This window comes from Musca autumnalis, unplaced genomic scaffold (assembly GCF_047663935.1).
Source record: "Musca autumnalis isolate F117 unplaced genomic scaffold, ASM4766393v1 scaffold_2, whole genome shotgun sequence".
NCBI lineage: Eukaryota > Metazoa > Arthropoda > Insecta > Diptera > Muscidae > Musca > Musca autumnalis.
Genome location: NW_027411755.1, coordinates 34,008,205 through 34,022,841, shown reverse-complemented (window position 1 = coordinate 34,022,841; position 14,637 = coordinate 34,008,205). Strand labels below are relative to the sequence as shown.

At 29.1% G+C, this 14,637-nt stretch overlaps 1 protein-coding gene across 1 annotated transcript in view; it reads right to left on the bottom strand.

The window, feature by feature from the left end:
- Positions 1–5,458, bottom strand: part of LOC141392206 (uncharacterized) — a 43,584-nt gene extending 38,126 nt beyond the window's left edge. Inside the window, exon 1 of the mRNA XM_073965160.1 lies at positions 5,155–5,458. Coding sequence (XP_073821261.1) covers positions 5,155–5,358 — 204 coding nt within the window. The 5' untranslated portion in view covers positions 5,359–5,458. The remainder of the gene's footprint in view (positions 1–5,154) is intronic.
- Between the last annotated feature and the right edge of the window lie 9,179 nt (positions 5,459–14,637).

The following is a 14,637-nucleotide window of genomic DNA, read 5'->3' as shown; positions in this document are numbered from 1 at the left end:
ATGGCTCTGATGGAAAAAATATTCTTTAAAAAATCGACGTCTATGGCTCTGATGGAAAAAATATTCTTTAAAAAATCCACGTCTATGGCTCTGATGGAAAAAATATTCTTTAAAAAATCGACGTCTATGGCTCTGATGGAAAAAATATTCTTTAAAAAATCCACGTCTATGGCTCTGATGGAAAAAATATTCTTTAAAAAATCGACGTCTATGGCTCTGATGGAAAAAATATTCTTTAAAAAATCGACGTCTATGGCTCTGATGGAAAAAATATTCTTTAAAAAATCGACGTCTATGGCTCTGATGGAAAAAATATTCTTTAAAAAATCCACGTCTATGGCTCTGATGGAAAAAATATTCTTTAAAAAATCCACGTCTATGGCTCTGATGGAAAAAATATTCTTTAAAAAATCCACGTCTATGGCTCTGATGGAAAAAATATTCTTTAAAAAATCGACGTCTATGGCTCTGATGGAAAAAATATTCTTTAAAAAATCCACGTCTATGGCTCTGATGGAAAAAATATTCTTTAAAAAATCCACGTCTATGGCTCTGATGGAAAAAATATTCTTTAAAAAATCGACGACTATGGCTCTGATGGAAAAAATATTCTTTAAAAAATCCACGTCTATGGCTCTGATGGAAAAAATATTCTTTAAAAAATCGACGTCTATGGCTCTGATGGAAAAAATATTCTTTAAAAAATCCACGTCTATGGCTCTGATGGAAAAAATATTCTTTACAAAATCGACGTCTATGGCTCTGATGGAAAAAATATTCTTTAAAAAATCCACGTCTATGGCTCTGATGGAAAAAATATTCTTTAAAAAATCCACGTCTATGGCTCTGATGGAAAAAATATTCTTTAAAAAATCGACGTCTATGGCTCTGATGGAAAAAATATTCTTTAAAAAATCCACGTCTATGGCTCTGATGGAAAAAATATTCTTTAAAAAATCCACGTCTATGGCTCTGATGGAAAAAATATTCTTTAAAAAATGCACGTCTATGGCTCTGATGGAAAAAATATTCTTTAAAAATGCACGTGTATGGCTCTGATGGAAAAAATATTCTTTACAAAATCCACGTCTATGGCTCTGATGGAAAAAATATTCTGTAAAAAAAATCCACGTCTATGGCTCTGATGGAAAAAATATTCTTTAAAAAATCCAAGTCTATGGCTCTGATGGAAAAAATATTCTTTAAAAAATCCAAGTCTATGGCTCTGATGGAAAAAATATTCTTTAAAAAATCCAAGTCTATGGCTCTGATGGAAAAAATATTCTGTAAAAAAATCCACGTCTATGGGTCTGATGGAAAAAATATTCTTTAAAAAATCCACGTCTATGGCTCTGATGGAAAAAATATTATTTAAAAAATGCACCTCTATGGCTCTGATGGAAAAAATATTCTTTAAAAAATCCACGTCTATGGCTCTGATGGAAAAAATATTCTTTAAAAAATCCACGTCTATGGCTCTGATGGAAAAAATATTCTTTAAAAAATCCACGTCTATGGCTCTGATGGAAAAAATATTCTTTAAAAAATCCACGTCTATGGCTCTGATGGAAAAAATATTCTTTAAAAAATCCACGTCTATGGCTCTGATGGAAAAAATATTCTTTAAAAAATCCACGTCTATGGCTCTGATGGAAAAAATATTCTTTAAAAAATCCACGTCTATGGCTCTGATGGAAAAAATATTCTTTAAAAAATCCACGTCTATGGCTCTGATGGAAAAAATATTCTTTAAAAAATCCACGTCTATGGCTCTGATGGAAAAAATATTCTTTAAAAAATCCACGTCTATGGCTCTGATGGAAAAAATATTCTTTAAAAAATCCACGTCTATGGCTCTGATGGAAAAAATATTCTTTAAAAAATCCACGTCTATGGCTCTGATGGAAAAAATATTCTTTAAAAAATCCACGTCTATGGCTCTGATGGAAAAAATATTCTTTAAAAAATCCACGTCTATGGCTCTGATGGAAAAATATTCTTTAAAAAATCCACGTCTATGGCTCTGATGGAAAAAATATTCTTTAAAAAATGCACGTCTATGGCTCTGATGGAAAAAATATTCTTTAAAAATGCACGTCTATGGCTCTGATGGAAAAAATATTCTTTAAAAATGCACGTCTATGGCTCTGATGGAAAAAATATTCTTTACAAAATCCACGTCTATGGCTCTGATGGAAAAAATATTCTTTAAAAAATCCAAGTCTATGGCTCTGATGGAAAAAATATTCTGTAAAAAAAATCCACGTCTATGGCTCTGATGGAAAAAATATTCTTTAAAAAATCCAAGTCTATGGCTCTGATGGAAAAAATATTCTTTAAAAAATCGACGTCTATGGCTCTGATGGAAAAAATATTCTTTAAAAAATCCACGTCTATGGCTCTGATGGAAAAAATATTCTTTAAAAAATCCACGTCTATGGCTCTGATGGAAAAAATATTCTTTAAAAAATCCACGTCTATGGCTCTGATGGAAAAAATATTCTTTAAAAAATCCACGTCTATGGCTCTGATGGAAAAAATATTCTTTAAAAAATCCACGTCTATGGCTCTGATGGAAAAAATATTCTTTAAAAAATCCACGTCTATGGCTCTGATGGAAAAAATATTCTTTAAAAAATCCACGTCTATGGCTCTGATGGAAAAAATATTCTTTAAAAAATCCACGTCTATGGCTCTGATGGAAAAAATATTCTTTAAAAAATCCACGTCTATGGCTCTGATGGAAAAAATATTCTTTAAAAAATCCACGTCTATGGCTCTAATGGAAAAAATATTCTTTAAAAAATCCACGTCTATGGCTCTGATGGAAAAAATATTCTTTAAAAAATCCACGTCTATGGCTCTGATGGAAAAAATATTCTTTAAAAAATCCACGTCTATGGCTCTGATGGAAAAAATATTCTTTAAAAAATCCACGTCTATGGCTCTGATGGAAAAAATATTCTTTAAAAAATCCACGTCTATGGCTCTGATGGAAAAAATATTCTTTAAAAAATCGACGTCTATGGCTCTGATGGAAAAAATATTCTTTAAAAAATCCACGTCTATGGCTCTGATGGAAAAAATATTCTTTAAAAAATCGACGTCTATGGCTCTGATGGAAAAAATATTCTTTAAAAAATCCACGTCTATGGCTCTGATGGAAAAAATATTCTTTAAAAAATCCACGTCTATGGCTCTGATGGAAAAAATATTCTTTAAAAAATCGACGTCTATGGCTCTGATGGAAAAAATATTCTTTAAAAAATCGACGTCTATGGCTCTGATGGAAAAAATATTCTTTAAAAAATCCACGTCTATGGCTCTGATGGAAAAAATATTCTTTAAAAAATCCACGTTTATGGCTCTGATAGGCCATGGAAAAAATATTCTTTAAAAAATCGACGACTATGGCTCTGATGGAAAAAATATTCTTTAAAAAATCCACGTTTATGGCTCTGATGGAAAAAATATTCCTTAAAAAATCCACGTCTATGGCTCTGATGGAAAAAATATTCCTTAAAAAATCCACGTCTATGGCTTTGATGGAAAAAATATTCTTTAAAAAATCAACGTTTATGGCTCTGATGGAAAAAATATTCTTTAAAAAATCCACGTTTATGGCTCTGATGGAAAAATATTCCTTAAAAAATCCACGTCTATGGCTTTGATGGAAAAAATATTCTTTAAAAAATCCACGTTTATGGCTCTGATGGAACATTCTTTAAAAAATCCACGTTTATGGCTCTGATGGAAAAATATTCTATAAAAAACCCACGTTTATGGCTCTGATGGAACATTCTTTAAAAAATCCACGTTTTGGCTCTGATGGAAAAAATATTCTTTAAAAAATCCACGTTTATGGCTCTGATAGGCCATGGAAAAAATATTCTTTAAAAAATCCACGTTTATGGCTCTGATAGGCCATGGAAAAAATATTCTTTAAAAAATCCACGTTTATGGCTCTGATAGGCCATGGAAAAAATATTCTTTAAAAAATCCACGTTTATGGCTCTGATAGGCCATGGAAAAAATATTCTTTAAAAAATCCACGTTTATGGCTCTGATGGAAAAAATTTTGTTTAAAAAATCCACGTTTATGGCTCTGATGGAAAAAATATTCCTTAAAAAATCCACGTCTATGGCTTTGATGGAAAAAATATTCTTTAAAAAATCAACGTTTATGGCTCTGATGGAAAAAATATTCTTTAAAAAATCCACGTTTATGGCTCTGATGGAAAAATATTCCTTAAAAAATCCACGTCTATGGCTTTGATGGAAAAAATATTCTTTAAAAAATCCACGTTTATGGCTCTGATGGAACATTCTTTAAAAAATCCACGTTTATGGCTCTGATGGAAAAAATATTCTATAAAAAACCCACGTTTATGGCTCTGATGGAAAAAATATTCTATAAAAAACCCACGTTTATGGCTCTGATGGAACATTCTTTAAAAAATCCACGTTTTGGCTCTGATGGAAAAAATATTCTTTAAAAAATCCACGTCTATGGCTCTGATGGAAAAAAAATTCTTTAAAAAATCCACGTTCATGGTTCTGATTTAAAAAATATTCTTGTAAAAAAATCCACGTTTATGGCTCTGATGGAAAAATATTCTTGAAAAAAATCCACGTTTATGGCTCTGATGGAAAAAATATTCTTTAAAAATCCACGTTTATGGCTCTGATAGAAAAAATATTCTTTAAAAAATCCACGTTTATGGCTCTGATAGGCCATGGCAAAAATATTCTTTAAAAAATCCACGTTTATGGCTCTGATGGAAAAATATTCTTGAAAAAAATCCACGTTTATGGCTCTGATGGACAAAATATTCTTCAAAAAATCCACGTTTATGGCTCTGATGGACAAAATATTCTTCAAAAAATCCACGTTTATGGCTCTGATGGACAAAATATTCTTCAAAAAATCCAGGCTAATGGCTCTGATGGAAAAAATATTCTTTAAAAAAATCCACGTTTATGGCTCTGATGGAAAAAATATTCTTTAAAAAATCCACGTTAATAACTCTGTTGGAAAAAAATATTCTTTAGAAAATCCACGTCTATGGCTCTGAGAGAAAACAATTTTTCTGTTATAGACCATTTATTTTATTTTTTATTTGTAATATTGACTTCATTATTTAAATATCATACCTGTGTTGTTGAATACATATACGGTTCATATTTGTATTTTGTATTTCCAAGCCAACCACGTTTTGTTGTTAAACGTTCACCATTGTTCCACTGAATTCTTGTCTTCGTCACATAATTTCGCTGGGTACACAATTGGGCTGAACTATTGCCAATCATTATGATCCATAAGAAGATCACTTCAACAATTCTTTTAAAAACAAACATTATTCGAAAAAATTTGTTTTTTATACAATAGTTTTGGAATACGTTTCCAGTTCCGTTGTTTGTGGTGAAATACTACAACTAAATAAAAAGGCATACAGTTTCCAATCTTTGAATGAAGTAAAATCGAAATTATGAATAAAGTAGAAAGAAAAAAATAAAACAACGAGAAGATTGAAAATATTTTACTTATCACAAGCAAAAAGCTTACATTTTTTTCCTCAAAGCCCAAGAGTGGGTCGACGGTCATATAATGATAAAAATAAAAACAATTTGCAATAATTATTGTGGATTCCCCGTTTTACTCCACAAACCGGATATTCGTATATGTGACGTGATATCATCAGCAACTATTTCACACAAACCTCGGTTTATGAAATTCCTTTGGATAGGTATCTGACAATTGTTTTGACAGACGATCCAGCCAGCTGCAATTAATAAAGATACCGTGAATGACCAGCAGTGTTAGGAAATGGGCTGATGTAGTGGATATATATCACAAAACTCGCACCCTGCATTTCTTTACACTTACAATGTGAACATAAATAATATAACACAATTCTGGGATATAAATTGTGGAGGACAAATCAGAATTGTCTTTCTTTGCCCTAATCTATAAACTTACATTTTTAAATTACTTAGTGATAAATGTGAGACTGTCTTATTAATAAACGACTGAAGTTAGAATGTTACTGTTGACGTATAAGAAAGTTATGCAGCAATATAAAGTGCCCACTACTACTCTAACGAAAAGTGTCATGAATAGTTTTCCATGGAGCCACAAACGTGAATTTTTGGAATAAATATGTTTTTGTTGAGGCAGAACCGTAGATATTTTTAAAGAATATTTTTTTCATGGAGCAACAAACGTGGATTTTTTAAAGAATATTTTTCATGGAGCCACAAACGTGGATTTTTTTAAAGAATATTTTTCATGGAGCCACAAACGTGGATTTTTTTCCATCAGAGCCATAAATGTAGATTTTTTAAAGAATATTTTTTCCATCAGAGCCATAAACGTGGATTTTTTAAAGAATATTTTTTCCATCAGAGCCATAAACGTGGATTTTTTAAAGAATATTTTTTCCATCAGAGCCATATACGTGGATTTTTTAAAGAATATTTTTTCCATCAGAGCCATAATCGTGGATTTTTTAAAGAATATTTTTTCCATCAGAGCCATAAACGTGGATTTTTTAAAGAATATTTTTTCCATCAGAACCATAAACGTGGATTTTTTAAAGAATAGTTTTTCCATCAGAGCCATAAACGTGGATTTTTTTAAAGAATAGTTTTTCCATCAGAGCCATGAACGTGGATTTTTTAAAGAATATTTTTTCCATCAAAGCCATGAACGTGGATTTTTTAAAGAATATTTTTTCCATCAAAGCCATAAACGTGGATATTTTAAAGAATATTTTTTCCATCAGAGCCATAAACGTGGATTTTTTAAAGAATATTTTTTCCATCAGAGCCATAAACGTGGATTTTTTATAGAATATTTTTTCCATCACGGACATAAACATGGATTTTTTAAAGAATATTTTCCCCATCAGAGCCTTAAACGTGGATTTTTTAAAGAATATTTTTTCCATCAGAGCCATAAACGTGGATTTTTTAAAGAATATTTTTTCCATCAGAGCCATAAACGTGGATTTTTAAAGGATTTTTTTCCATCAGAGCCATATACGTGGATTTTTTAAAGAATATTTTTTCCATCAGAGCCATAAACGTGGATTTTTTAAAGAATATTTTTTCCATCAGAGCCATAAACGTGGATTTTTTAAAGAATATTTTTTCCATCAGAGCCATAAACGTGGATTTTTTAAAGAATATTTTTTCCATCAGAGCCATAAACGTGGATTTTTTAAAGAATATTTTTTCCATCAGAGCCATAATCGTGGATTTTTTAAAGAATATTTTTTCCATCAGAGCCATAAACGTGGATTTTTTAAAGAATATTTTTTCCATCAGAGCCATAGACGTGGATTTTTTAAAGAATATTTTTTCCATCAGAGCCATAAACGTGGATTTTTTAAAGAATATTTTTTCCATCAGAGCCATAAACGTGGATTTTTTAAAGAATATTTTTTTCCATCAGAGCCATAAACGTGGATTTTTTAAAGAATATTTTTTCCATCAGAGCCATAAACGTGGATTTTTTAAAGAATATTTTTTCCATCAGATACATAAACGTGGATTTTTTAAAGAATATTTTTTCCATCAGATACATAAACGTGGATTTTTTAAAGAATATTTTTTCCATCACAGCCATAAACGTGGATTTTTTAAAGAATATTTTTTCCATCACAGCCATAAACGTGGATTTTTTAAAGAATATTTTTTCCATCAGATCCATAAACGTGGATTTTTTAAAGAATATTTTTTCCATCAGAGCCATAAACGTGGATTTTTTAAAGAATATTTTTTCCATCACAGCCATAAACGTGGATTTTTTAAAGAATATTTTTTCCATCAGAGCCATAAACGTGGATTTTTTTAAAGAATATTTTTTGCATCAGAGCCATAAACGTGGATTTTTTTAAAAAACATTTTTTTCATAGAGCCTCAAACGTGGATTTTTTTAAAAAACATTTTTTTCATAGAGCATCAAACGTGGATTTGTAAAGAATATTTTTTCATGGAGCCACAAACGTGTATTTGTAAAGAAAATTTCTTTATTGAGACAGAAAGAATATAATGTGCCACATTTACAAAAAATATTCATTAGCAGACGTCTCCAGACAGCGGCATGAGATTTTTATACTTACATTGTTTATTGTTCTTCATTGTTTTCGCAGATTACTGCTAAAAACAAAAGCACGTGAACTTCGTGCTCCCTATCTCAATTCAATACATCAAAAACCTCAATAAAATATTTATAGAATGGTGACCCCTTAAAATTTGCGCATGGCTTTGTGGTCGTTTGCAGATGTTCTCTTGGTTTTATAGCCTTTTAATCTTAGCGGTGATTACCAACCAATCATTGTTTGTTAAAAAAAAACGAAATAATTATTAAAATACTTATGACTGGGATCGGTTTAATCGATAATGGGTGATAATGGGTATAGAAAAACATTTGCTTTTCATATGTATGTGGTTTGAATATACAACATTTGCTGGGAATTTCCAAACGTCAGCTATAAACAACAGCGAAACCCTTCGGCTAATATTTAATAGAATAACAGAATCAATATGATTCTGAATAGATTCATAGAAGCTCAATGATTTTCTTGTATTCCCGAAAGATTGTTGCAGTCTTATTTTTATATTCCTTAACGTCAACAAATCACTCAAGCAACCCATTATAGTAGTGTCGGCACATTTCATTTGAAGTCGTTGAACCTCATCAGCTGAATGGGCATTTCCATCTAAAAACAAATCTTCATCAATATATTTTGCCGTCGCTGTTATTATTTCGTTTACTGGGTTATTTTGTTTTGTATAGATTATTGTGAGACATCACGCCAGTTTTGTTGTTGTTATTCACACACAACAACACTATCACTAAACGAACGAACATGAGATAAAGTATTTCGAACTTCTGCGCCCGACACACTCGGAAAGAGGGTCACAATCGGGGAATAAGAAACAACCACAACAACGTAACAATTCATAATGAATTATAGCAAAACAATGATGAATTATTTATTATAATGTGCGATTAATTGTGCATTCGGCATTCAATTATCAGTAAACAGTAGCGGCTGTAGTAGCAGCCGCAGTGCGTTACTTGGTTCTGAAGTGCTGCCATATACAAACGCCATCATCATATGTGTCTGCTGGGGAAGATGTTCATGCGAGCATATGATGGCTGTATCAACAGTAGCAGCAGTTAAAGAAAGAACATGCGTTTGTGGTTTATCTGTCTCTGTTTTTGATGCTAGGGATACCCTACAGAAGGTTTTCACAAAGTACGAAAAATGGCATCTCAAGAAGAAAGAAACTTTGAGAAGATCAGAGAGAGGAAAAGAATTAAAGATATCCTATGAGAATAGTAATACTATTCTCTGAGAAGAATTCTATAAGACGATATATGATCTGTTAATCTTAAAGAGATAACTGATCTTCAATGAGAAGATCAACAGATCTAATATGAGGAGACTAACTGATTTTCTATGAGAAGATCAACACATCTTCTATGCGAAGATCACCAGATCTTCTATGAGAAGATCAACAAAATCAACTTCTGTATAGATCAACATATCTTCTACGAGAGGATCAACATATCTTTTCTAAAAATATCAAGAGATCTACTATAAGAAGGCAAACAGATCGTCTATGAAAATATCAACAGATCTTTTATGAGAAGGTAAAATGATCTTTCTTGAGAAGGCCAACTCATATGGGAAGATCAACCGATCTTCAATGAGAAGATTAACTGATATTCTATGAGAAGATCAACTGATCTTCTAGAGAACATCAACTGATCTTCTAAGAGAAGATTAACTGATCTTCTAAGAGAAGATCAACTGATCTTCTATAAGAAGAACAACTCATCTCTCATTTTCCATGAGAGGTGCAACTCATCTTCTACGAGAAAATCAACTATAAGAAGTTCAACTGATCTTCTATGGGAAGATGAGAAGTTCAACTCATCTTCTATGAAAAGGTCAACTCATCATCCATGAGAGGTTCAAGTCATCTTCTATGAGAAGATCAACTGATTTTCTATAAGGAGAGCAACTCAGTTTCTATGAGAAGATCAACCCATATAAAATAAAAAAAATCAACTGATCTTAAGTGTGAAGATCAGCCCAACTTCTATAAACGGATAAACACATTTTCCATGACAGGATCAACATATCTGTTCTGAGAAGATCAACAGATCGTCTATGAGAAGATCAACAAATTATATCTGGGATGGTCAACAGATCTTGCTTGAGAATATCAACAGATCTTCTATGAATATATCAACAGTTCTCAGTTGCGAAGATCAACAGATCTGCAATGTGAAAATAAAAAACACCTCTGAGAAGGTCAACAGATCTTCTTTGAGAAGATCAACCGATCTTCTGTGAGAGAGTCAACACATCTTCTATGAGAAGATTAACAGGTCTTCTATGAGCAAATAAATAAACATCTCTGAGAATATTTTCGATTAATCCACGTTTTCGAAAAAAAATATTTGTATAAAATCCAGGTTTTCGAAAAACTATTTGTAATACATCCGCATTTTCGAAAAAAAAATTCCAATAAATCCACGTCTTCGAAAAAAATATTTTCAATAAATCCATGTTTTCGAAAAATATATTTTCAATAAATCCACTTTTTCGAAAAAAAATATTTACAATAAATCCACGTCTTCGAAATAATATTTTCAATAAATCCAAGTTTTGGAAAAACATATTTTCAATAAATCCACGTCTTCGAAAAAATATTTTCAATAAATCAACATCTTCGAAAAAATGTTTTCAATAAATCCACATTTTGGGAAAAAAAATATTTGCAATAAATCCATGTTTTCGAAAAAATATTTTCAATAAATCCACGTTTTCGAAAAAAATATTTTCAATAAATCCATGTTTGCGAAAAAATATTTTCAATAAATCCATGTTTTCGAAAAAATATTTTCAATAAATCCACGTTTTCGAAAAAAATATTTTCAATAAACCGTCAATAAATCGACGAAAAGAAATATTTTCAATAAACCCACTTCTTCTAAAAAATATTCCCAATAAATCCACTTTTTCGAAAAAATATTTTCAATAAATTCACATCTTCGAAAAAATATTTTCAATAAAGGAACGCCTTCGAAAATATATTTTCAATAAATTCACGTTTTCGAAAAAACATTTTCAATAAATCCATGTTTCGAAAAAATATTTTCAATAAATCGACGTCTTCGAAAAAAATATTTTCAATAAATCCACGTTTTGAAACAAATATTTTCAATAAATCCAAGTTTTGGAAAAAAAAATATTTTCAATAACTCCATGTTTTCAAAAAAATATTTTCAATAAATCCACGTTTTCGAAAAAAATATTTTCAATAATTTCACGTTTTGGAAAAAAATATTTTCAATAAATCCACGTTTTCGAAAAAAATATTTTCAATAATTTCACGTTTTGGAAAAAAATATTTTCAATAAATCCACGTTTTCGAAAAAAAATATTTTCAATAAATCCACGTCTTCGGAAAAATAATTTTCAATAAATCCACGTTTTCGAAAAAAATATTTTCAATAAATCCAAGTTTTGGAAAAAAAAATATTTTCAATAACTCCATGTTTTCAAAAAAATATTTTCAATAAATCCACGTTTTCGAAAAAAATATTTTCAATAATTTCACGTTTTGGAAAAAAATATTTTCAATAAATCCACGTTTTCGAAAAAAATATTTTCAATAATTTCACGTTTTGGAAAAAAATATTTTCAATAAATCCACGTTTTCGAAAAAAAATATTTTCAATAAATCCACGTCTTCGGAAAAATAATTTTCAATAAATCCACGTTTTCGAAAAAAATATTTTCAATAAATCCACGTCTTCGGAAAAATAATTTTCAATAAATCCACGTTTTCGAAAAAAATATTTTCAATAAATCCACGTTTTCGAAAAAAAATATTTTCAATAAATCCACGTCTTCGGAAAAATAATTTTCAATAAATCCACGTTTTCGAAAAAAATATTTTCAATAAATCCACGTCTTCGGAAAAATAATTTTCAATAAATCCACGTTTTCGAAAAAAATATTTTCAATAAATCCACGTCTTCGAAAAAAACATTTTCAATAAATCCAGGTTTTCGAAAAAATATTTTCAATAAATCCACGTTTTCGTAAAAATATTTTCAATAAATCCACGTCTTCGAAAAAATATTTTCAATAAATAAACGTTTTCGAAAAAAAATATTTTCAATAAATCCACGTGTTCGAAAAAATATTTTCAATAAATCCATATTTTCAATAAATCGACGTCTTCGAAAAAATATTTTCAATAAATCCATATTTTCAATAAATCGACGTCTTCGAAAAAAATATTTTCAATAAATCCACGTTTTGAAACAAATATTTTCAATAAATCCAAGTTTTGGAAAAAAAAAATATTTTCAATAATTTCACGTTTTGGAAAAAAATATTTTCAATAAATCCACGTTTTCGAAAAAAATATTTTCAATAATTTCACGTTTTGGAAAAAAATATTTTCAATAAATCCACGTTTTCGAAAAAAATATTTTCAATAAATCCACGTTTTCGAAAAAAATATTTTCAATAAATCCACGTCTTCGGAAAAATAATTTTCAATAAATCCACGTTTTCGAAAAAAATATTTTCAATAAATCCACGTCTTCGAAAAAAACATTTTCAATAAATCCAGGTTTTCGAAAAAATATTTTCAATAAATCCACGTTTTCGTAAAAATATTTTCTATAAATCCACGTCTTCGAAAAAATATTTTCAATAAATAAACGTTTTCGAAAAAAAATATTTTCAATAAATCCACGTCTTCGAAAAAATATTTTCAATAAATCAACTTCTTCGAAAAAATGTTTTCAATAAATCCACATTTTGGAAAAAAAAAATATTTGCAATAAATCCATATTTTTGAAAAAAATATTTTCAATAAATCCACGTCTTCGAACAAATATTTTCAATAAATCCATGTTTGCGAAAAAATATTTTCAATAAATCCATGTTTGCGAAAAAATATTTTCAATAAATCCATGTTTGCGAAAAAATATTTTCAATAAATCCACGTTTTCCAAAAAAAAATATTTTCAATAAATTCACGTCTTCGCAAAAATATTTTCAATAAATCCATGTTTGCGAAAAAATATTTTCAATAAATCCATGTTTGCGAAAAAATATTTTCAATAAATCCACGTTTTCCAAAAAAAATATTTTCAATAAATTCACGTCTTCGTAAAAATATTTTCAATAAATCCACGTTTTCGAAAAAAATATGTTCAATAAATCCACGTCTTCGCAAAAATATTTTCAATAAATCCACGTTTTCGAAAAAACATTTTCAATAAATCCACGTTTCGAAAAAACATTTTCAATAAATCCACGTCTTCGAAAAAAATATTTTCAATAAATCCACGTCTTCGAAAAAAACATTTTCAATAAATACAGGTTTTCGAAAAAATATTTTCAATAAATCCACGTTTTCGTAAAAATATTTTCAATAAATCCACGTCTTCGAAAAAATATTTTCAATAAATAAACGTTTTCGAAAAAAAATATTTTCAATAAATCCACGTCTTCGAAAAAATATTTTCAATAAATCAACTTCTTCGAAAAAATGTTTTCAATAAATCCACATTTTGGAAAAAATATATTTGCAATAAATCCATATTTTGGAAAAAAATATTTTCAATAAATCCACTTCTTTGAAAAAAAATTTCAATAAATTTACGTTTTCGAAAAAATTATTTTCAATAAAGCCACGACATCGAAAAAATATATTCAATAAATCCCGCGTTTTCGAAAAAACATGTTCAATAAATCCACGTTTTCGTAAAAATATTTTCAATAAATCGACATTTACGAAAAGAAATATTTTCAATAAACCCACGTCTTCGAAAAAGTATTCTCCATAAATCCATGTCTTCGAAAAAGTATTCTCCATAAATCCACTTCTTCGAAAAAATATTCCCAATAAATCCAAGTTTTCGAAAAAAATATTTTCAATAAATCCACGTTTTCGACAAAACTTTTTCAATAATCTACGTTTCGAAAAAAATATTTTCAATAAATCCACGACTTCGAAAACAATATTTCCAATAAATCCATGTTTTCGTAAAAATATTTTCAATAAATCCACGTCTTCGAAAAACTATTTATAATCAATCCACGTTTTCGAAAAAAAAATATTTTCAATAAATCCACGTCTTCGAAAAACTAATTATAATCAATCCACGTTTTCGAAAAAAAATATTTTCAATAAATCCACGTCTTCGAAAAACTATTTATAATCAATCCACGTTTTCGAAAAAAAATATTTTCAATAAATCCACGTCTTCGAAAAACTATTTATAATCAATCCACGTTTTCGAAAAAAAATATTTTCAATAAATCCACGTCTTCGAAAAACTATTTATAATCAATCCACGTTTTCGAAAAAAAAATATTTTCAATAAATCCACGTCTTCGAAAAACTATTTATAATCAATCCACGTTTTCGAAAAAAAAAAAATATTTTCAATAAATCCACGTTTTCGAAAAAAAATATTTTCAATAAATCCACGTCTTGGAAAAAAAATATTTTCAATAAATCCACGTCTTCGAAAAAATATTTTTAATAAATCCACGTCTTGGAAAAAATATTTTCAATAAATCC